The sequence below is a fragment of the Bombus flavifrons genome, chromosome 8, assembly GCF_040668555.2.
Source record: "Bombus flavifrons isolate JBK064 chromosome 8, iyBomFlav1_principal, whole genome shotgun sequence".
Lineage (NCBI taxonomy): Eukaryota > Metazoa > Arthropoda > Insecta > Hymenoptera > Apidae > Bombus > Bombus flavifrons.
In genome coordinates, this window is record NC_138449.1 from 10,775,159 (window position 1) to 10,800,416 (window position 25,258).

A 25,258-nucleotide genomic window follows, 5' to 3' on the forward strand; every position below is an offset into this window, starting at 1 on the left:
TGTTTGGCCTCGTTCACCTCTTCTCGGAGCATGCTTCGATTCATTCGCGAAATAAGGGACAGAATAACAAAAGTGAAGCGTTTGAGCAGTCTGTCTCTCTCTCTCTCTCTCTCTCTCTCTCTCTCTCTCTCTCTCTCTCGACTGTTATTGCGTCTTAATAATACATGACACAATAATGGCCGCCTAATTCGTTTTCACCGGTCGTATATATCTGTCTTTTCGCGTTCAACGAGTACGAAAAGACATGCCATGCCCGGCGTGCATTAAGCAAAGACATTTTTCATTCTCTTGGAATCTGTCGAGTATGGTTAATTTCGAAATATCTTGACTGTGCATCGAGCGAGATCAGCCGATGAAAAATGTGTCCACGAAGTCGTAAAAAACGAGACCGGAAGTGGTGATCCTTAGCCCGGTGGAACTCGAAAGAGTGGTGCCATGTTAAAAGGTCTGAATTCAATTTACGATTCGAAAAATCCGTCTATCTTCCTAGTGCACTGCTTCAGGATATGCACGGACAACTGTCATGAGAGGGAATATATACGGTGGTACATTTTTTTATGGCTGTTTCCAGCGGTAGCGAACGTTTCGTAATTAATTACAGGGGGGGTGCACTCTTCTTTATCGACTACCATTTCGCGAATGGCTCGTAAAAATCCGTGAGGGTCCGTGCAGTTTTCCTGTCTCTTTCGTGCCTCGTTTTCCATTTTCTCTCTCTGTTTTCGTTTTTTCTCGTGTGACCGCATCTCCATCTCCCCCCTCCCTCCGTTCCCTTTCTTCCATGCTCTTGGCCATGGGTGCCGCTTTTAAATGTCGTTACGAATTATTTTTTCTTAATTCTTCACGATGTACGTAAGAAGTAGATGAATAATTTCGAACGTTGAGATAGCCGGTTGTAAAGCCAATCGAATTGGAAATCTCGATTGCTTTTCTCTTTGTGCTTTCGTTTTCAATTTACTCGAGTGTGCTTTTATTGTGTGGCTTTACACGTATCAACGAGCGAAAGTTGCGTGAATATTTTATTTTTCCACGTATTGTTGATTTAGAGCAAAATTAAGTTGCGTTATCTCTTGAATCTGTAGCTTCGATCGAACTAGTCTACCATTGTAACTTCGATTATTCGTTTATCTTGATTCGCGTCGAGTAATATCGAGCGATATCGAGTGAAAAAAATGTTGCGAAGGAAAAATCTTGATCATTTGCGTTCGATGAATAAACGCGATTTTTCGTGACTGAGTTACTTCGCTAATATTACTGTCGTCTATAAATAATAAAAACGCTTTGCTGGATGGTGTATTAAATTGCGATCGTAACTTTCCATTGTTTTCCTCGCGCGAATTTTCTCCCTTTCTCGCCCTGTTTTATTTTCCAATTGTTTCGCTTGATTCGTTTGAATATCTTCGATTTTCTATAATCAGAATGCATTTCGACGTTCCATTATACGTGTGTTTTCTTACCAGCGCGATGGTGATTACTAAGTATTTTCTGTGCTATCGAAGCTCTGTTCGCTCACCCATTTCCCACTTTCATTCTCTGTATACCCTCATAAAGATATTTTATTTCTTCTTTATTGCTAACGTCTGCCATGATATTTCTGCTTTCAGGATCCGACATCAAAGTACCGGTTGCAATACTGAACTGTCTTTACGCGCGTCAATTGTGCTTCGAGGATCCATCCTGCAGCGCCATTCTCGAGATTATACCGAGGGTCTGTGGTCCAGAACTGGGTGAGTACTAACCAACTATTCTTTTAGATTGTTTTTAACTGGTATTAGAGAAAGGAGGGAGAAGCAAACATCTTTATACGTCGCAAACAAGTCGAATTCAACTTCCTGTAGAGCTTTCGTTAGAGTCGGAAGCGATTTCTGAACCGGCACTCAACTGTTTTCTTTGATTTAAATAATTGCAGCCGACGGGTACGATTGGATCAAGCTAGAGGCTCGCGAAGTCGAACGGTGTCGAGTAGTGGAAGCAGCTTTCCCTTAGCCAATGTAACGAGAAATAAAAAAGCAGAGCGGACTGAGGATACGGTCGACGACCTCGTACATTTCGCACTTCTTTCTCTTCTCTTCGTATAGTCGCCTACAGTTCTCCCTCTTTTCTCTTCTGATTATTGTATCCGCAGGAACTGCAACGGAAATCAGGTTATACACTGTCGCATTGTAAATTATTTTGAAGCTAGATATCAATAGACGTAATACATTATGGATGAGGACGATTATATTCTTCGGTCTTACTGTTGACGAACATTCTATGAGTTTAGAACGAAATTAATATATAATTGATCGCGAACAGTTCCGGGTACTTGTACTTAAAAAGAGAGTTATAAATGATCCATTATAAACAGAAGCTATGTTAGCAAATATCGTTTATCGAGAACCGATAATTATATCCGAGAATGAGCGTAATTTGGATAAAATGTAAACCGCGAGTATCAAGAAATCCAATATTAATAATTAGAATAGTACTGGCATGGTTTGATATCCATGACACGTTGTCTGAGCGACGCTGCTCCGATTTCGTTTACCGTAATCTCTTTTGGTGAAAAAAATGTCCGGCCGTGTCGTGCAAATAATTAAATCCAAACCGTGGCCAGATTAAATCTCGAACTTTTTGAATATTACGTATCCTCTAATCAGGTGCTCTTTTTTCCCGATGTTCTTTTTCCCAAAGCTCGTAGTTTTACACGTCGCGCGAGTTATAACTCGGATAACTGTATTATGGAGTTTTTGCGCCGGGGGAATTACGTTTAAATTTAATGAACGATCCCAAAAATCGGGGCAAATACAGCCCTAACGTGGCTGGAAATTAAAACAAACAGAAGGACGGCCCTTCAACATAATAATGGAATTAGATACGTTTTACTTTAACGAAAGTAAAATGTAGGAAAGACCGTTAAAACGTGCTCTTTCGTACGCGTCTCGGGAAAATGGGATTAATTCGTATTTAATTTACCGAGTAAACGAGGCTGGAAGCGTGATATCGTCGTGGTACACGTGCGACCGCGAGCATGAACAGAGAAACGCTTTGCAAAGCGAAGTAGATTAACATGCAGAACTTCTCCCGTGAATTACGTGTAATTAAAAAATTCTCAGCACATTGATTGGCACATTTTAAATCGCGTGCAACTTTACTAGGCCCTTCTTTCCCTCACAAAATCATTATATTTTTTCAAGGATTCACGTAGGAGACGAACGATCGAAATCTCGGTGTAATTTAGATATTTATTGTCGATCAGTAATTCGATGATAGGAACTACCATCCATTCCATAATCGAGAGAGCCTTTTTTTCTTGAAAAATTATATCGTTATTCTAAATAAAACGTTGGAAGTATGAAACACGGTGGAAAAAATCGAGTAGCCAAACGGGAGAGCAGCAGCAGTTGTCGAGCGAAACGGTTTATTTTCCGAATGACTGCTTCGGCGAATTAATTAGCGCGTTTTCTCGTGATTCAAAGCAAACGCTTGGAAAAGTCCAGTTGGCCGGAAAGGTTCCAGTCCGAAATTAACAATTCGCGATTCAGCTGACGCACCGACCTCGAAAAAATGACGAAAACTATCGACTGCCGAGTCACCACCACCACCACCGGTCATGGTTTTCATTACAAATTAACTATTTCCTTGTCCATGGCAAAATCGCTTAACATCGTGAAAAATATTAATTTCGAGTAGAATCGTACATCTACGTGCACGCTGGATTACATACGCTTGAATGAATCGTCGGCGAAAGTGTTTTTTCAACCATGAAACGTTCATTGCGTTTCGCTTCAGAGATCACCAATGAACAATCATCGATTAAATTTTTAATTCTGTTCCGCTTACAACATGCACATGCCAGTTACCGTGTATTTAATAAATCACGACTTCGATGAAAGGCTAAGCCGCTTCTTACGCTATCGTGAAAATAAGTAGTACAAGTAAATGAATCGGCCGACTTACGGTTATTAAGAGAGTTAGCAAAGAAATTTCTATTTCGTCGATTCGCCGACGATCAGAAACGAATAATCTATGCTAGGAGCGTGCTATGTAATTTCGATATTTCATTGCGCAGAGATTCAACAGATACGAAAGAAGCTAGCGGTATCGCTTTCTGAGACCGTATCGAGGGAGACTCGCGTAAATTCTTCAGCTTGGAAATTCTGGGACTCTGATAATTTTCAGAATACCCCTGGGAAATCCAAGTGAAAGGGCATCGACGCGCTTTTTACCTTTTAGATACTACTTTCCTACTTTTACCGCGTATTTACTCGACTATTTTTATGGACAGACCCGTTCCCTTTTTGTTTTCCTATTGCTCTCTGTCTGTAGACTGGAACTCGGTCGTGTAATTAGAAAGTTTTTATTTATATGCGCGGCACTGATTCCCATGGCGATCGAGGTTATCGTAAATTACGCTAAAATTACAATTCCCGGTTGCAATATTCCAGCATTTATGCTATTCTCGCGTTCGTTGGCTCGTCGGATTCACCGATGGACATTCATCGAGCTCATAATCATCCGTCCATAAACAGTGTGGCCCCCGGTACACGAATCGAGATATCGATCCGTGAGGCTTCCTGTTCACGGTCGGCGCCAGTCGAAATTTCAGCTGCGGAACGCATAGAGATAGGTCAACCGGAAGTTGTCGATGTACTCGACGCATTTCCAACCATATACCGCTGTTGTCTCTTAGATAGTCCCGTGCACTGCAATTTCATCAGCGCAATTACACTCGTAAAAGAAGTTTCGTAGTTAGCGGAGTTAGCGTTGCTTTGAAACTTATTGTTAGCTACGTTTTGTGAATAATTGCTGTTGAAAAAGTTACATTGTTATTTCCACGTTCGATAATCGAATCGAATAACGTACGGAAATAATATCTATATGACAAAACTGTAAAAAATCTGTATCGGCGGTTAGAAAATGTTTCTTTTTAAGATGATAATAGAAAAACTTGTAAGAAATGTAATATCGATCGGATCAACGATTTGTCGAATATTTGTAAGTCAGCAGAAAACTGTGGATAAGAAACACGATATAGAAAGTACCAATATGAACGGTTTTCCAGATCGTTAACATTCCCTGAACAACCACAGGAGCTGCCATAATCTTATCCGCAACCCTTATTTCGCGCGCTAGTGCCCCATACGATGAATATTGTCGACCATAGCGGACCTCCATTTCGTGTTAACCTTATCGATGAAAATGATCGCTGGGTTCTAGGAAAATCTTCGCAGATAGCAAGTTGTTATTCCGTAAACTGCTTTCGGCGTTGATCTTACACTTAAAGCTTATTCATTCTCGACAAACTGGCTGCGCCAGTTGTATGTTTATTCGATATCGCTTGTATAATTCTGATTGAACGATCGTTTAATTGCGCAACTTGAATGGCCCGTTTCGTTCCCTTTGTGCACATTTCGCTCCTGTGCACTGTCCTATTTTAATTTACGTAATCGATTTGTTGTTATCTGCAACCTGATTAATAAATGCTTTTACTTTATTCGAAAGTAGCGACGATTCGTCACTGATTTTCACGGCGCTCACGAATAATTCCAGTTTCAATGGAACGTTTAAATTCATTATTTCTCTGTCACATATCGCAAAATATTCGTTCCATTTTGCTTTCGTTGATCGCAAAATTCAAAGAATTTGCGTTTCATTTCGCGAGTTTTGTCTCTTCGAGTATCCGGCTTTATCTGCTCAATTCATTTTCATTGAAAATTTCCCGGCAAATAGCGCGACTACGAACGTACTCTGTTCTTAATATCGAAGAAACGAGCTTTCTTTCACTGTTCCTCTTCTCTTCTACAAACGTGCTAACTGTTACAAACGGACTAACGTTAAACCTTAAAACCGCCAGTGGAAAGTCGACAATGAAAACGAATAAAGTACCGCCGCTCGTCATCGTGTTAACGAAGAAAGTCCATGATAAATCAGCGGGTGGACATCGTATTCGCTGCATTCAGCCATTCTGGCCGACAAGAAGGATTCAGTTTCCATTTTGCTGTCCGAAGTGAAATTTCGTGAGCGTACCTTTCCAGCTTCCTGAGGGTTGTGCGCTTGACAGCCGACCCGCTAGAGAGGCTTGTCCAGAAAATCGGTCGATAGAGGATGCGTGGGAAGGGGATTCCTAGTCGATTTGGGATTTCGTGACTTCTCGGAACCTCGGTCCGTGTGTACGGATACTTGTGAACCGACTGAACCTTATATGAGCCGGTCGTTCCGCTTGAGCACTCTTTTTCCACCTATCTATTTGCAGTTACACGCCACGTCATACCGTGTAGGCTGCGATCCTCAGCAGGAGTTGCTACTCGGTGATGAAGGCACAGACGGAGGCGTACCAAGTATGCAGACGTCCAAAGTAATAACGTGTCGACCAGAGGATATGGTATGGCAAGACTCTCTTATTAAAAGGCATCGGTGACATTTTGCGGCTGGTGCTACTTACGTCCTTAAATAACGACCACCCCTTCCATGTTTTATCTCGCGAGTTTTCTTTTTTCCTCTGTAATCTTTCGATTACGTTGCGTTCCAGGTTCGAGAAGGTATGATCATCGAGACGCCTGTGGTTCGTATGTCTTTTAATTTCTGGGATTCTTGGATGATTGATTTCGAGGTTGTCAAGGCAAACCAATAGCCTGTTTATCGAATAAAGACGATCGTATTAATGAGAATCGAGCGATATGATTATAGGGGATTTCCTGCAAACTTGACAGTTATGTAAATTATTCATTGATCGTTCTGATTCGAAGGGAATAAGTAATCAAGTAAAATAGATTAGAGCGATTCCTTGGGATTATAATTGCTAAGCTAATTGCTTGTTTCAAGCTATTTGTGTTGCGCGAAAAGTCATTACTATGCAAATTGCGGTATACTTGGAAAATTTCTAATTGACTTACAAATAACGCGTACAACTTTTATAATAGCAATCCCTCGAACCAAAGTTGTTTCGATACATTATAAATTAAAGGCTGACAAATCGGTTTAGCTTATTGTTAGTCGAATCGAGGATAGGAGTGGCTGCATTGTTAAGGGCCAATTTTCCCAGTCAAGATTAAGCTTTCCAATCTCGGTTGAAGCGTCACGTACGCGCCGAGATTTATGAGTTCCAGCACGTGCAGATTTTTATTCAAGCGTTTCCCTTTATCCCAGAAGCATCGAGCATTTTCTATGCTTAGTACTAATTCCTTCATATCTCCAGCTAGTTTTCCAGTTCGAAACTATTTTTACCCGGATAACGTTTTTCTCCGTTTTGTTATACCAAGCCTATAAAATTAATTTTCACTATACATATATATATATATGTAATGAATGTAAATAATCGAATGTATGTATCGAATGTATGTCGAATAAATGTATGTATCTGAATGTAAATAATCGAATAATTATTTTACAAATGGCTCCGGTTTAAGTAAGTAGCGTGCGCACAATTTTAGCCAAGCGGCGCAGAAATTACCTGTCGGCCGCGTAATAATGCACAGACTAGATTTAACTTTAAAATTCAAATGTCAAGTCGTCGTTAGAGGACCCTTGTCCTGTGCCACCGCTGATCATACGTCAGAACAATGAATAACGCGAAAAGGAATATTAACCGAAGAGAAAGGGATATTCGAATTCGCTTTGGAATCGCGATTGTTTGAAATCTGCAAGGCAGAAGAGGTTCCAAACGTTTATTTGGATTTATGAATCTTCCTGCACTTTTCCCATCGTGTCCCTTTCGCTTGCTCTCTCCGTTTCTCTGTTCGCCTTGCTTTGCTACCTCATCTCCTTTGCATTTCCGATTTCTCCTTCTGTCTACCGCCTCCTTCTCTTTTCGATTCTCCGCTTCGTCGACTAAGTAAAACGTTAAAAGGGATAGCGTGGACATTCAAATTAATTCTGATTTATCGTCACATACTAATCCCGATGCTTTCGGGGCTTATCACTAACGCCGCGAAAGGTACACGCGCCGACCATTACGATCGATTCCACTGAATGTATACGTACTGTGGGAAACTTAGAACGAGAGCTTGCCGGGCAATAGCTTCGCTTTTTAACCCGCCGATACCAATTTATAGAATCGACGAGGATAAATTCATTAACATTTTCTTCTAGGCCATTGCCTAAATTCTTGACATTATCGAACTAGTCGAATCCTATGTCCGGCTAATTTTTAATCAGATTTCAGCAATATCGTTTACACGCGATTGTTCGAAACAATTGGCAAGCTTAAATGATTGTCATAATTAACGTAACGCGAAATCGTCGTGTTATTTATGCTCGCAGTAAATACCGCGTACAAATCGTGGCGCGTGTAACTGCACAAGCCGAAGTTTATGTTTCCTGTCCCATATTCGACAGTCTGGTTAAAGGTTAAACCGAGCCCGCACCGGGAATCCCCGTGTCATTTGAAATAACGCTTTCATTTGGTCAACAGTTGGCCGAGCGAATGATTGATTGTTTGAACTCGAGCCAAATCATCGATTACGCCTGAAGGTATAAACGAATTTACTTGCTGTAACTGCGAGCCAAATTAATTCAGTGGAAACAAAATAATACTCGACGATCCTATCAGGCTTGCGTTTCTTCGCGATGGATAGCTTCTATCTTACGTTGTTCGCGTTCTCTTTCAGGCGAACTGGGATCATCACGGACCGATCATTCGCGTCTCATGCGGCCCATTTCAATCGAAACGAGATGTAACGTTCAGAATGCGGCGATTTCTTGAAACGAATCTTTTTGATTATAATAGGCGGCCTCCGTTACACGCGTTAGCCAACGCCAGCTTCGTTACTTTCAGCCTCGCGTTTCAGCAACCAGAGCTTAGGGTGTAATTTTTCCTCGAGTCAAGGAGAAAGGCAATTAATAGGAGAGGAATTCCGGACAGATTTTCAGTTTAGAAACGCTCGCGTTTCAACGCGAATTCCAACGATGCTGCACGAAACTGGCGACAAAGTAAAATCGTAGGATGTCTTGTGTGACTTTCGCATCTCGGATCAACGTTCGAAACTTGCAATATAATGCTCTGAATTTTGTGTATTCGCGTTGGTCGCTGTAACTGCGATCGATTCGTTTTTATTTCGAAATAAAATGGCGAAAGGTTCCCGAAAATATATTCCAAGCCTGGGCAGCTTCATGAATCGAAGGCGTTCCTCCTTTGGAGGCGAGAGTTTTTCAGTAGGTGTACTCTCAAGGAGAAGCTCGACTCGGGAAGAAGCCATTTTCATTTAGTCGCTATCGGGGCTTCTATCTTAAGGACGTTTTTTTCACAACGTTCCGACGATCGTTTAGTTTTCATAGAAACTTAAGGAAAAAGATTGCCGCACGACGTAGTGGGTATCGTTAGCCAGGCGCTTTAACGTAAAAGTCTCCTGTAAACGTAATTTCGTTGCTGACCGGATTATCTCGTTAACAGTGTATCGATAAGAAACTGCTTTAGAAAATCGAGAACAACCTTAATTCTTCCTTGGCCGAGCTTGTTCGCTTCCCCTTTGGCTCGCTAGTTTTTCCAAACTTCGAACAAGTGACCAAGTTGCTGACGACGCGAATCGATGCGTACGAAAATCATATGTTGCGTGGTAAAAAATATCGATCGGGTGACCTCGTGAAAATCGTTGTGTAAAATTCGCAAGGCAGAAAAACCGATCGTTGGCTCGATGGCCACTTATCGAGATGCAAAAACGCATGGAAAATCCAGATAGATTTCTCGATTGGCCGATAACGAGGCAACTTAAAACTGCTTATCCTCGAGTATGGTAAGCCAGCATTGTTTAATTGTACGGTGTCGCGTAGAAATTTACGCGTTTGATTACGTGCACGATCGCACACGATTTTGCAACGATATAATCGGTGAGCACGATTACATTTATTGGGTTTAGCATGAGCCGTAGGGGCAATCAATTTGCTGCTTAAACGTTTATACGGTAAAATGATCCGGAATATACGAGCACGCGGCCCTTCGTCCCTTGTTATGGCAACCGGTAGACAAACCACCCTTCCGTTAAACCCTCGATCGTCGTTCTACCCCGTTCGTCGGGGGAAAATTCTGCCTCGTCGTTGGTTATTATGCGCACGAACGAAAATCACTTTGCGAACGAATACGGCAATATCGTTTCACGAGGACGTTGCGTACAATCTAATTTCTACGACGAAATAACTTGCCAGCCAAGTACACGCGACATTCTAGTCGTTACCCTGCTATTCGTCGAATTTACCGACCACCGTTATCGGCCATAGAAAAGAAGAAATTTTGAGTCGTTTTGGCACGAGGCTTCCGAATCCTTGGTTTTTTATTCTACGTTATTTCTAGCGGAACTTTCTTCTCGGGGATTCTACGGTATAAGGAACGCGAGACGAGCGCAAACTTTCCCATTGGTTCATTGGTTGCAAATCACAGACTGTACAATGAGGACAAGCTGATTAGTCGGTCGCTGTGTTTCCCGAGACCCGGTCGGTTACGTCCTCCGCTTTAAGAGCTTCTTTCGAATCCACGCGCACTTTCCTTCAAATGAAACGGTTAATTATTTCGTCGGCCGAGTTTTACCGGAGAACGGGAAACGTTACTTTTAAACGCGCAGGATTGACGATGCCGAGAATCCGGATGAAATCCGAGGAGGAAAGTTCAGCAAGTTTCATCGCCGTGAAACATCACGGACGTTTCTTTCGTCTCTTTTATATTTTCATGCTCCGTAACTTTTTAATCGTTCCGCGAAAGGCGGCACGGCTGCGGGATATTCCGTTGCGATCGCGAGAATCTCTCGGAATTTCGATTTTTCAAACGAACGTTCGTCCGTGTCGTAGACAGAGGTTATTGTGAGAGCAAATAACAGGATTCTCGGGTTATTTAATTAATGGAACAAAGAATCGGCAGAGTATTATGCTGCCGGAGTCTCGCGGAAACGTAATTGAGGAGGAAATAAAGTCGGGTCTTTTAGGAAAAGCGTGGAAGAGAATCTGGGCTACTGACGTCGAAACGAATCGGTTCTCGTTGATCCGCGAATAGAGATCGCCGAGAAAACTTCTGGAAGAAAGAGGAAGGAGATAATTTTAAAAGGAACGATGCCGGAATAAAACGCGACTGCTCGAAATCGAAGCTCAACGGTCGCTTGCCGCTTGCCGCCATTAATAAGCGCGGAAAGCGTGGTCTTGCCGTGGAAAAAAGCACCGATAAGGTGGCAAAGAGGGTGGAAACGGTGATGGGGACGGTAGAAGGATCCTCCCATTGTTCGAAAATACAATGTACGTTGTTACGGCAAAGCGTCGTGCACAGTTCTTGAGCACAATGGCCTAGGTAGGAGAAAGATAGCGACGGAGGAGGGAAAATTGTATGGCTGTGTACGGGATTCGCACGTTGTGCACGTGTCTGCGTGTGTTCCTAGGTGAACATACGCCGGAGAAAAGCGGATAGAAAAAAGGAAAACGCGAGGATAGAAAGGAAAAGAGAAAGAGGCTGGTGTCGCGTATCCTGCCTCCGATTTGTTGGAGATCGCGAGCTATCCGTTGGCTGCACATATTTTTTCGCTTTTCATTTTTCGCCGCTGATGAATTATAACAGAGGCTCGCGCCGGCCCTGGCCACGATCGGTTGTGCTTTTTATCAACGCACCGGTCTCTTCATCACGGCACGGTATTTCCGGAACGTATTCTGATAATTAAAGCGCGACGTGGAACAAGAGAGAACGAAAGGGAGCCCCACGCCGCGCATCAATGACGAACGGACAAGCACGACGATGAAAAACTCAGAATAATACAGAGATAAAAATAGAAATTCCGGGATTTATGCCGTTAATTTAATGTTTTGCGAAAGTTTTTTCCACGCCCCGGTTTTTTTTCTCTTTTCAATAGCTGAAATATTACGAGGCAAGCAATATTTTTACCGTTCGAAAAACGAATATAGAAGCGCGCGGGTCACACGGATTTTATGATAATTATAGAAGAGAATGAGAATCGGGACAATAGGGATCCGACGCGATCAAAAGCCGATGTCGCTCGCTTTGTAACCGTTCGAATCGAAAGCTTTTTCCGAGGCTGTTTAATAAAAATCGGGGAAACGCGTGGCCATTTGATCGCGGAAGATTTAATAAACGTTGCAATTACATTTGCGGTGTGCGCCCTTTTTATCTTCGACGTCCGAACATCGGCTACATCCTTTGAACTTTCATATTTTTACATCGCTTTAATCGTTCGATCCGGTGGTTACTTTGATGTAACAAATCCCAATAGATCGCGATACAGTCCTACGATTTCCATGTGTCCTGCGGGATACGCGTTTGTACTAGAACGATACGGCTGCATTTTCACTTGTAGATGCTATGGTAAATTAGATAGTCGAAATATCGAGACTGAAATAGAGACAAAGCGATTCGATCCGTCGATAGAGAACGCAATTGTGCAAGTATCGATAAATTCATCCACATCGATTTCTCGAAGCGCGCGGTACGTTTTTTCACAAACGCATTTCCCCGCGTTTTTATTTTCCTGACAACGTGGCCACTCTAATTTGTTATGTTTCGTTCTGCTCGATTTCATAAAAATACCGTACGTTACCTTAATTGAATTTCGATCTTTTATTTTCCGTCAACTTTCGAACGAAATTGAAAGAAGAAGAAATAAAATAGACACGCGCGCGCGGTCCTCCTCAATTAAACAATTCAAAAAGGAAAGAAACTAATTAGCTATTTTGGCGTTTATGATATAATGGATAAGAGAAACTAATAGCCGACCTGGCGTACGAGTACGAAATGAAAAACAGACGGGAAGACTAAAAGAAAAGAAAAAAAAGGGATAATAATTCTTTTTTTTTTGGCGCACGTAACGAATATGGAAGTTCAGGTTGAATACAAAGCAGAACTATCGCGTTCAAATCTGCGAGCGTGTATTGCGAAGAACATTTCGCAACATAGAGACGAGAGTCCTGGTAAAAAGTTGCTAACCAGGATCTCGATATAATAAGGTCGTTATCTCCGGTAAAAAGCAGGACATTTTCATCGGAATTAAAGTCGTTACTTAGGAAATAATTCGGCCGTTTTAATGAAAGCCCATCGAGAAACGTTTTCCTCACTCTGACGATTTCCACCGCGGTTATAAAAATCGTAAAGAAGCTGCGAGTTTCTTGCGACGTTCTTTCGTAAGACAAAAGAAGATTCATTTAGCCAGGCTAACCATCCGTTTCTTGCGAAGAAAACGTTTGATCGAAAAATGAGACTAAAGAAGCAAAGTAAGCACTGTCTCTTGCTCGAGCAGGGAAAAAGGATCGGCAAATTGAATCGTTTAGACGGAATTTTCAACTATCGAGCTAGCTCTGTATCAATTTTATGATTACCCAGTCTAAGGCTATCGACCATCTTTCGGAATTATCAAACGAAACAGACACCGTTTCTGCCTATCGTAGTGAAAATTCCTATTTAATTCGGTTAAAAGGTAAAATCGAGCACGGCGGTTAGCTTTGAATAGAGATGAAGGTATCACCTGTGCTATCCATGGAGACAAGGGCACATGTTTCGGATAGTGGTTGGTGGTCCACCTCGCAGAACGCAGATGGGTGGTGCACAATCGTACAAACGTATGTACGTATGATCTCGTGGCGTTCTCTCTCCTGCTTTCTCTGCATCGCGTAGCTCCCTGAAACCGCTATCTAACAGTGACCATGCGAGTTCTCGTAGAGCATGGTGCATAGGCGCGGTATGGGAGCATTAAACGGGAGAGACAGGACGGTATCAGCGTCGGTGCAGCTGCAACTGCAGCTGCCAGATCCTCGGTTTTGTGCAATATCGTGCATTGTGACGATTTGAGCGTGTTCACGACTTCTACGCTACCATCGACTCAACCCCCCGTAGGATAATACGAAGCAAGTTTTACAACGTTGTTTCCGTTGTTTTTTCTTCTTTTTTTTATTGGTTCCCTTTTGTTTTCAGAGAACAATCAATCTTCTAACCGTGTCGTTTCTAGTCGATAGCGGACCGTATACTTTTTATTTTCGCCACGGTTGATTTGTTTCCTGTTTTATTAAATCTGTTTTCATATTGCCTTGCAGTTTTCGAATCGTATCGGTTTCGAATGTAACCGAATTTTATTTTCATTGTCGATCCGCCGCGATCGTGTTATTCTCGCTGAAACTATTTCCCGCCGATCGGTTTCTGTTTCGCTTCGTTACGATCCGCAACTTTCCACGTATTACGGGATAGGAGATCGGTTGATACGATTATTCGAAAGTGGTACTAAATTGTCAGATTTAAATATCAAAGAGCGAGCAAGGTACCGGGTCAGAGTCGGTCAGGCCGTTTAAGGACAAAGCAGCGTTTCAATTTCGCAAATTGGCCGCCTAAGCATCTGCAATTCCTGAAAAATTCCTAGGAGACGTCAGTGTAGTTTCAATAATCCTATGTCGCGTTTATACGTATGATATTTATTTGTTATTTATTCACCGAGAAGTTGTTTTTTACGAGAACGAAAGAGCGAGATATCGGCCGAGCAACCTTCCTAGACTACTCGCGCAACGATTTTAACGGTTAAAATATTTCCTCGTTAAAGCAGTTTCAACTCGCTCTCTTCCTCGTCTTTTTCCTGCTCGCGCGAGATTCCCCCGTACGCAGATTAATTAGTACAGCGTCGTTCGGAGAAAGAATAGGAACGAGAGTGCGCCTTAATTACTATTCCAAGACATCGTAAGTTTCGTAATAACCGTGCAGCAGCGGCGATGGGGTATAAGTAATGAATCCAGATGTCGTCGTCATCGTCGAATGTCAGATCGAAAAATAATGACCGAAGTGGAAGTTTCAATTGCGCTTTTCCACCCGCTAACGGAATATTAGCACGGCTCTGCGATCCGATAATCTCGATTTATCTCGATAACAAATCGCGTCTGCAATACGATGCAGAAATGGAAAGAGAAGAGAGTTGCTAACCTGTCAGGAGGTGACCCATTTCTTTATCGCGACCAGCCTTTTAGACGTTGACTCGAAGGACACCGATGATACGATTTTCGTTGGGTGAATTTTTTGTGAAGACTCGGCAACGTGCAACTCGTGGCATAGATTCGTCGCGAACCGATGAAAACGACGTTAACCATCGGCGGCGTCGACGTCGTCGCGACCTAATTTAAACGTTCCGTCGACGAGGAAATAAGAGTGCTGGTGCTGGCATGGCAGAGAAATAAAGGGAATGCCACCGGGGAGGAAAGAAGAAAAAGATTCGTACGAGCCCGGAGTTCCGGCTACAAAGCGGAAAGTAAAATTCTCTGGCAGCCAGAAGTTAATGTTTAATTTAAGATAGAGCACTGACTCTTCGTTTGCCATCTTTCCACGGTCTTCTAGGAAAGTTATACCCGGTGTCCTAAAAGCCTGGTTTCCCGGATCGATTGGATTCTCGGCCGGCTAAGTAATGGCCAGGCAAAGTTTACGACGCGACTCCAGGCGAAATCACCTTTCTCAGGCGGCAAATTAATTTTTAACTGTCGCGAAACGAATATATCACGACGTGAAATGCCTCGTCTCACATATATCGCCTTCTATAAGTTCTTTTTCGCGTTCAGCAATTTCGTAATGTAATATCTCTGTGTTCTTCCCTCGGGTGAAATTTTTCTAAGCGTGTACATTCCTCGCGTATCGCATCGACGACGACAGTCGATGGATCTTACCGTCGCGTCGTGGCAACAAGGAAAAGGGGTTAGGTTTACACAGAAGGTTGAACTGTTGTTGCTGAAACGATCGAGGCACCTCGAGTGTTATCCTCGGTTTTCCGACTATAGGACTTCCCATTGCTCCCTGCGGTGTAACGCGACCGTTCCATTCTTGCACGATAATCTCTCTGTCGAGCCTTGTTCGGCTCCCGTTACGCCCAATTCCTCGATGGGATTTCTCGGTCTCCGCAGCAACGCGTTACCGACGTTTGTCGCGTCTTCCACCAATTATTGTCCTGCGAAATATAATCCTGCCGAATCCACCGTACACGAGACACGTACACGTGCGACTTTGTCGATTCGATTTTCTTCTCTTTTCGTTTAATCGCACGCGCAATTACGGGCTTGTGTTTCGTCAGACGTCATTCGCACGTTCGAATTGCGCGTTTCATTTCCCTACCGTAACTGTCACGTGTTTACGAGAAGCATTTGATACGAGAGAGGTACGCAAAATTTATTCGTACTCGCGCCTCGTTAAGGAGACGTATTTGTCATCGGCAATGAGCATGCTTGCTTAATAATAATTTAACTGTTTCAGTGGCTTGTTCGACGGTGACAGTGACAAAGTGTCAAGCGGCCCTGCACACTCTGCAAGCTTTCCCTTTCTTCCGCCCAACGTGCCTCTGCAGGGAACCGCATGTAGATCCGGATTGCAACAGTTTTCAGAATTTCCTCTTCGACCATCCTTGCATCTACGTCTCAAAGAAAGGTAAGTTTTCATCGAAGAAAAATTTACATTTTTCGATAGATACTATCCGAAGGAATTGCAACAGCTTTCCGCGTACTTTAACGGGCCAGATACGAACGCCAATCTTTCCACGAATATAAAGTCGTCGAGTTTTTCTATTATCAGAAAATAGGATTCTATAGGCGGAAACAGAGGAAATCAATTAAGATCGATCTAGTCGCCGTGAAAAAGGGATCGAGCTGGACACGCGTTAATCTTCTAACAAGCGTTTAATCGCGAGGTCGTGATTGCAACGAGAGATTCCGAGCGAGCGTCGGGGAAATTCCTCTCGGCGGTCTCGGTCTGTCGTCCACCGACGATGCTCGGAAACTTTTAACGAGTCGTACACGCGCGACGTTTCCAATAATCTGTCCCATCGTTCGTTTCTTGTTTAACCTTAACTTCTATCTGGCGTTGTACGCACTCGAAGCAAGCCGCCAACCGGAAGAACGAGAACGTTGGTCGAAGCTCGAGCGTCCTCGAAACCGGAATCCGTCCCGTTCGTCTTTACCTGAGAAATTGTGGACGATATTTACCGTTCGCATTCTCCGTGATTCCCCTTCGCACGAGCAAGATTATCCGAATGCCTTTCGACTAGCACGGAGCTTGTAGTCGGATATTTTTTACTAGGATCCCCTTCAGCAATACGCTTTCTCGTTGGATCGACCGGCACGTCTATCGTCAGTAACTACATATTTTCTATTTTAACTCGCTTTCGCTTGGTTAGACCTTTCGACCGAGGAAAATTGGAAATACAATTATTCTTATCTATTTTTTCGCATGTCACTCCGCTCGTTCACAACTGGGTCATGTAAGGTCGCTTTTCGTGTCCGGTACTCGCATCGTGTATTCGCTCCTCCATTTCTAATTCATCATCCGTGGTCATTCAATTTTTTAAAACGTCCACAGTGAAAAATCGCGTCTCTCTGCTCTCTGTTCGATTGATACAAGATAGAGTTACGGTCATCGATCCGCTTTTCTCTTTTTAAAAATTCCCAACGAGGTATCTAATTTCAGGATACGTTGGCGAATGCCGGTGTCGGTTAACCCTCTTAATTATTTCGTAGCCTCGACTCGATAATAGGATAGGCGATTTAATTCGGTCGAAACGCTGGCGCAGTATAGCTCGTGGATGAAAAACGAAGGTGGCGAGGCAGAGCCGGATGATCGTAGATGCAACACGTTACGCTCGGCGCATCGAGGCGAAAGCTTAGAACCGATTTCTTCGTTCTTTTTGCGATCTTTTTATGCCTCGTCGAAAGCTTCAAAGGCCTCGGCTGCATAAGCTACAACGCGTTGCTTTTCACTGGATTCTGGAACTGACGTTGACTTCGAGAGGAGGAGAACGCGCGGATCTTTGCGCGTTTAACGGAGGGAAAAGGGAAGAGCTGCGTGCCTTTGCCAGGCCTCCTTTCGCCTTCTGCTTCTTTTTTTCGCCACCCGGAAGCCAGTTCTCCCTTTTCTTCGTTTCCTTTTTTCGAAGCAGGAGGGCGAATTTAATCTCATTAAGTGCCGAAGCTTCCTGGTTTTCGTAGCGGCTGCGGCACGGGGCTTTCATTATCCGCGTTGCCTTTCCCGTATGACCGGCTTTCACCGGACCATACCGGCTTATACACTGGGATAAATGTAATTAAGATTCTGGCCAAACTCTTCTAATTGCTCGACTCATTACTTCCAAATTATTCCTGCTCCTTCGGTCTCGAGGATCGCAATGGCTCGAGTTTTCTCCTTCGTTCTTGATCTCTTGAAACATCCATCCTTCGCTATCTTATTCGTATTTGGCGAGCAATTATATTTTCAGTTACGTTGAGCATGTCGACGCTAAAGCGTTCGTGCGAGAGTTCGGTATATCAGTTTGACGAATGCTTTGGTAACCTTGCCGATCATCCATAAATTCCCTACACCGTCAATCTTTGCTCAAAGTATTTCTACCGCAAAGTTCCGCTTTTTCTTCTCCCTGTTTTAATAGCAAAATTATATTTGAAGGCGGAGTTCACGGGCGGTGAAATCTTGGCTCCTGACCTTAATTTATTTTTCTCTTAATTGCTTCCTTTTCCAGACATTTCCTTTTGAAATTAACATTTTCACGTCCCATGAATACTACCGACTCTCGATTCCTGATCCTCTTTCGTTTCGCGTTTGCGGACAAATTTAATGAATATTTTATCGGTACAAAACGCAGCCGCCCCTAATATGTCATTGTCATTTTCCGATAAAGTACATTCGACGCGTATCAACTATCTGGAACGCGATTTAACACTGATCGAATGCTTGATGGATGTTTAGTCCGTTGGATAATTTTACCATGGAAACGAATCTATCGGAAACATTTATCTTTAGGTTTAGTCGGCGTCGTCGCGAGCTGCCCCTGACGTATCAGATGAGGTTAGGTTAATCGTAGGAAAGTTATCTGGTAAGTTGGCGGAGACAACGTAGCGGAAGTTGTAACGGACATCGTACGACACAAGAAAATTTGATCGAGGTGCCACTCAGCCGGACATTTCCCTTCGATGAAAAGAGAGGATCGGACGCGGCTCTCGTGGAAGAAACAAAAGGATCGCGATATCTTTGACTGCGGCCTCTTATATAACCTCCGCGCCATTGCGGCTTTTCCTACGGTCTCCATTGTTCATTTTCCCGAGGGCTCGCTCGTCCGGGCCGTCGAGCCTTTTGAGCATTTTCGAACGATTCACGGATAATTCCCAATACGCTTCTTTTCACTCACACTCGCTGTTCCAGCCGCGATCCTTCCTCCCCCGCCCCTTACTACCTTCTATTCCCCAGCTTTCTCAGCTTTTCTCGCTCTTTCCCCTTTCGTTATCTTTCTCCTTTTTCGTTTTTACTCTTAGCGACTCTAACAGAATGCCTCTCCTCTTTCCTGTCGATTCCGCGAGAGGAATTCTTCTCTTTATCTGGTCCTCCCTCTCGCCCATCTATCCTTCCATCTTCCATTATTCTTATTTCATCGACTCTTCTTTTTTACGTATATCTCACGCGCGTTTGCTAATCATTTTCACCTCCGTTCTTAATTTACAAAGCAGATTGTAAATGCTGCGACTCGACTTCTCCTTTCTCCGATTTTTATCCATTTTTCATCAACTATCCGCTTACGGATCTCTCCGGCCTTAAATGAATTAATCCGGCGTTTAATTGTGATCGTTTTTGTTATCGCGGAATTCGTGAGCGGAATAAGAGGAGAGGGATGGCGGTCTTTGAAATTATTCACAGGAAATTTCCGGATCCTCTTCCCTTTATCCGCGAAAAATCTCTCCTCGCCTCTTAACACACCCATCCGGACTCTTCTTTCCCCCTTTGATAAGAGAATACCTTTATTATTTTCTGATTCTTCTTTTTATCCAGACCCAGGCGCCCGCACCGGCGACTTATTGTTTTATTTCTCATTGGGTTTCGCGCAGATACGTCTTTTCGTTATATTTGTACGTTCGAGAGCCTCAATTTATTTTGCCACGATTTCTAGGGCTGCGAACGGTACCATGAATTTTCTGCTTGCTAATAACGAACGGTAATTTCATTCGAGGAATTTTTTAATTACTCCACCACCAATTACCGCGCTCTTTTAACAAACGCGAGCTCAATGTACGCGTAACCCGTTCGTGTTTATTCGTTTCTTTCGAGCGAGCAAAGAGGTGTATCAGATTTTTAGTAGAATTTTTCGTCCATCCGTTCTGTTTAAATTTTACCTCTACTCGTCGCGTCGCGGGCGGTGACTATCTCTTTCGAAAAATAGTTTTCTTTTTTTAAGAAAGGAACATGCTGCGGTGTTTCATTTCCGTCAGCAACGATGCTATTTAAAACCTTAACAAACTGAACGTCAGATACTCGCAGACAATATTTTCATTTATCCCCGTGAAATTGGCGAGCGTCGTAATTCTCCTGCCACACTTCTGGCCCATCGATGTTGTCACTTAGCAAGCCGTCGTTCAACGGAAACACGAACTGAAAATATTGCATTAACTTCTTGATGCTCGTTCCAGATAAGGATCCGTACGCCATCGACGCTCTGCCAACCTGCAATCATGCGCTGAGCGTCTGTTTACGCGGCAAATCGTGCAGCCAGATTTTCGAGGACTTCAAAAGCAACTGCAAAGCGCGGGAGGGCAAGTGCAGGATGGAGAGCCGGTGAGTGAAAACGTTGCATCATTACCATAGTTTATTCTACTTTTGGCGATCGAGCGAATGCAGGCGAACCCACACGAACGAACCAGCGGAAGCCGTATGCCACGCGTTCGCCACGGGTTCGCCCCATTTTCCAGACGGCCGTAAGTCCGGAAGTCAATATTTACGTCCGCCTCTTCTCAAAAATGTTCCCTCGGAGGTTTCGTCGGCTTTTCCTATGCTCCTTCTATTCATAATTCAACTTAAAGAAAGCGTCGAGTGTTCCTTTTGAATGTCAATCAAAGAAGTAAATTTCTTTGCCTCTCGCGCTGAATTTCGTTCTTTGCGCCTCTGTATATCTATACGTCCTACCGTTCGTTCAGCCATTCACCGTTCGTCTTCAAACACCGACCAACTTGCCCTTTTTTCAATGTCAGTCGACTCGCACCCTACGTCGGACCTAATGCTTCTCCCTCGATGCCGACGGTTTTCTTTATGAAGAGGCAGGTCGAGAGGTAGCGATGATACGTATTTTTTTTATCGCCGGTGGTAAGCGATCTCGCGATATTCATACGCGGAGAAGTTTGACGGGGCTAATTCGAAGCTGTGATATGAGATTGAAAAGCAACGCGGCAAATCGAAACGTTAAGCTCCCTCGAACATCCAATCTCGGCGAACGTGCTGGTAACAACGAAAAGTTAAAGGGGAGTTGGCAAATGAAGTTCCGTTGTCGACTGACAGACCGCCTGACGTAATTTTAAACCCATTAGATGTACTGCTTAGCTTCCGTTTAGAATTTCTACGATCGCTCTTCTATTTCGATTAAATCGATATCGTAGGTGAAATGGATCGTACCAGAATACTTTTACCTGTATATAGTAGCGATTCAAATTAGAATGAAGTTACGTGGTGGTCGAAATTAGTACGTCGGTGTAGTTGCTTATTTCGTGGTTGCTAACGTTTATCGCGACAGAAATACTATAAACGATATACGACAAGTTAACTCGGGCCTGTCATTCTTTCCGTGACAATGTTTTATAAAATTATTCATCGCGACCTCTCAATTTTACGCGAACGCTACGCTGGTATAATTTACACGTTCGTCCAACGTGTTGCATAGTCTGCCTTGACGGTACGTTTTAAATTAGTTAAGGCTAAAGAGACGCATGCCGTGATGTGAAAATAAAGGAAAATTTATACAGCAACTTAATCTATCTTTATCTACGTCTTAACGTTAATACTCGTAGTTTATTCCAGATTTTCAAAGTATAAAAGGAACTTTACAAAATCTGGATTAAACGGCAAATATATTACACTCAGTGTGCAGTTCTTAGCTTAGCATCGTTTCCCACGAGAAGATGATTATACAAGAGATCCATTTTATGGACCCTAACCTCAACGACCCTTCGACATTTTCGCGTTAAAGAAATCGATAGGCGTTATAGTTCGGAACACTTTTATCCTTCTCAGCCTCGTTTGCCTAAGATTTAGCACAGCGCAAGATCGGCCAGTTTCCACAGGTTTTTTCATCAGTCTGCTTCCCTTCTCTGCGCTTCGTCGTAAAGCCATTAGCGATCGAGCGCGTGTGCGAGCACACGCTTTTAATTACACAAGTTGCTGGCGCGTCGAAAGTTTACGACCACCTCCCTTGATCTTTCTTCTTGAGTAATCGCCTCGCATTTTTCTTGTCACTTTCATCGTTTGACGTACCGTTCTATGATACGATTATTACCATTACCGAAGCTTTTTTGAATAGCAAAGCAAAGAAAGAAAAGGGGAGGAGAGATACAAAACTGCGCTAACTGCACTTTATACGGGAATAACGCGTAAAAACTTGAACAATGACTTTCGTCGAAGCGATTTATAGCGAGTTCCAAGTACGATGCATCATCGTCTCGCTCGGAAAGCGGACACTTTCGTTGAAAAAAGCTCGTAACAATTTCTGAGTACGTTGCATCATCATTATCAACCGCCTCCTTCTTGGTTGAGTTTTCCTGGTGGCGCAACGGAAGCGCGATGGTAAACGATGTTTAAGGTAACAACGCGAATGGCACGGTAACGTGGCCGTTAAAGGACGGTAAAACGAACGTGAAATCGCGAGCAGTGTGGAAATACTAGCAGTCACTTTCCGCGAAGCAACCGATCCACGCACGGCCCGCCAACGTTGCATGCGACGCCTAAGTAATTTCTTCGCGGAAACGTTGTAACCCCTCCATCGTTCATAACTGACGCGCGTTCTCTCGCACCCTCCAAGTACGTGGCAGAAACTCGTTTCTTCCGTGAACGACTTCCTCTCGGTTGAAAAGGATAGCGGCAGAACGCGAAAAACATCACTACGCGGCATACAACGTCGAGCGGCACGCCGTTTCACCAACGTGGAACGTGTACAGGCCAAGTTTTCGGGCTAAAATTAATTAGACGTTTACTCGGCTCGGTGACTAGCGTAGAAAGTTAGCCGAGTTATTAATAAAACAGCGGAACGCGCGCTTCTAATAATAAGTTTATGATTTGTTGCGAATAAACTGCGTTTAAATCGCCATTAAATTGCTACATTTCCATTGGCAAGGGAGGAAATTTGTCAACAGGATGAGATTCGATGACTTGCTAATAAATGACATCGAACCTTTCTATCGCATATCGTCGTGTTTTCCTCGTTGGCGGGATAAATGCGCGAAACGGCGAAATAAACGTTTGTGTCAAGGAGAATCGTCTTTTTCACCCCAGAATTCTTGTTACGCGAAAGAGACAGCTACTTCTCTTGAAACGTACGAATTCCTTTCGTTGCTGCCACTTCCAAAGAAACAAGTTATTCCTCCCCTGTAACGTTCGCGTGACACACAGCATAGAAGGGCTACTGTGCGCGATGCAAGCGAAGCGGTGAAATCTTATCGAAGGATTGGGGAGGGAAGAAAGGCAGAAACGATACGATGTTAAGTACAGGGAAACGTTTCACGTATCCTCTCATTGAAAGCTTCTCAATTCCGCTAATTGAACTGACAAATGCAATAAGAAGACGATTCGGTCTATTCCATCGTTTCAATTTCTATCCGCGTTTCCTTTCATTCTTTGACAGCTACATCTTTTTCTTCGTGCCGGTTACAGTTATTTCTGACAGTTTTGATATACGCTACTCGAAGCGATTAAACGAGAAGAGATACAAAACGACGTGCGGGATTCGCAATATCGCGACGATCGGCGGTGCTGTTGTATTATCGCAAGAGCTTGCGAACGGAATTTGCCGCATTATCTGCTTTACTTCAGCCGTTTTACTCGGATCTGGGCTTACAGATTAAGAGAAAATTGGAACAAGGCTGAAAGACGATGATCAGGAATACGCTATCGGTTGGTTTACTTTTATAGAGCGGCACGTTGGATTGAATTTCAATGTTATTACGGACCGGGACCCTGGGAACGTGGATACAGCACGCAGAGAAAGTATTCCGAAACTTCACGGATTTCTTCTGAATTTAAAAACACGCGCGTGACGCGACTCGCGTATTTTTCTCATCATTTCATAGCGTTGGTGTTATTTCACTGGAAATAACCCAGTTATTCCTCTACGATCGAATACAAAAAATTCATGTGTTTGCTCGAACGCTACGATAAAGTCAGAAAGTCACAGCAAAAGATCAGTTTCTCCTGCAAATGATAATTCTTCTATGACTCATAGAAAATGTATACGTGGTTCGATACTGCGCAAGCACGAACTTCGTAAAGTGCGAAACACCTGTGTACTATTGGATTCTATGTGGTTCGTTCAGTAAGATTAATTTGCCGGGTTGCAAAGTTTCTCAGTTTCCTAGTCTCCTCTAAAATAAATTCGACAAAGTTAGCGACGTTATCGTTCTTTATTTCCGCGAATAGGTCGTCGAACATTCGCTCGATATGACAACGACCAGAGACGATCCATCCGTTACGATACGTTTCTTGTTTGTTTAATTTATAAACCGGCAGAGTTCCATGCGCGGGGTTCCTTGCTTTCTAGGATTTGCGGCGATGCAGGACGCGTAAGGTTCAAGAAGTGCGCGTGACCACAACTAATGATCCCGTTAATCTAATTAATGCTTGCCATAAAGTTCGCGGTTCGTTACGCCTGGTATAAGTAGACTCGCAGCGTTTCGCAAGAAAAGGGGACAAAAATAGCCGTGTTAGAGGCGACAAATATACGTTTGCCGGTTAAACTGTTCCTCGACTGCATCGCACAGATATCAAGGCGGATTAAATTCGTATTCGGAATTGGAGTAAAAATTTCTGTTTGGCGATCGGTAGGCGATATCGTTCGATGGGAATTGTAGCAGATTGCAGATTGATTTTTGTGGAAAGGAGGCAGGCGTATATTTTTCATTGAACAGCGAGGCGAGAAATACGTGGATTAGCGAAATTGGTATTAATTAGCGGGCTGAGTTGCATCGAGGTTTCTACACAGGCTGATCTACCTGGCTTAACTATCCATTTTCGTGTTTCCCGAAACTTTAGATCCCGCGGGCGTAGACAGTAGCTGATTTTAACCCCTCGTTACCTCCTCTACTTCCATTCTTCCTCTACTTCCCTGTACAAGTACCATCAGAGCGTACAAGCGATAGGAGAAATACCCGAGGAAGATATCTTTAAGAAGATACTTTAGTTTCGACATAGTTCGAGACTGAAGGTATTTTGACTCGGATTACAATCGACGACAGACCGACAACCACGCTATAAGACAAACGCGATGTTTTATAAAAAATTACTCTCGGTAGTAGTCAAACGAAACGTTTGAAACGCGCAGAGTTGCATGAACATTGAAACTAA

At 43.4% G+C, this 25,258-nt stretch overlaps 1 protein-coding gene across 1 annotated transcript in view; it reads left to right on the forward strand.

The window, feature by feature from the left end:
• Nucleotides 1-25,258, forward strand: part of Gfrl (Glial cell line-derived neurotrophic family receptor-like) — a 220,476-nt gene that overhangs the window by 85,717 nt on the left and 109,501 nt on the right. Inside the window, exons 2-4 of the mRNA XM_069118701.1 lie at nucleotides 1,602-1,724; nucleotides 16,166-16,336; nucleotides 20,350-20,494. Coding sequence (XP_068974802.1) covers nucleotides 1,602-1,724; nucleotides 16,166-16,336; nucleotides 20,350-20,494 — 439 coding nt within the window. The remainder of the gene's footprint in view (nucleotides 1-1,601; nucleotides 1,725-16,165; nucleotides 16,337-20,349; nucleotides 20,495-25,258) is intronic.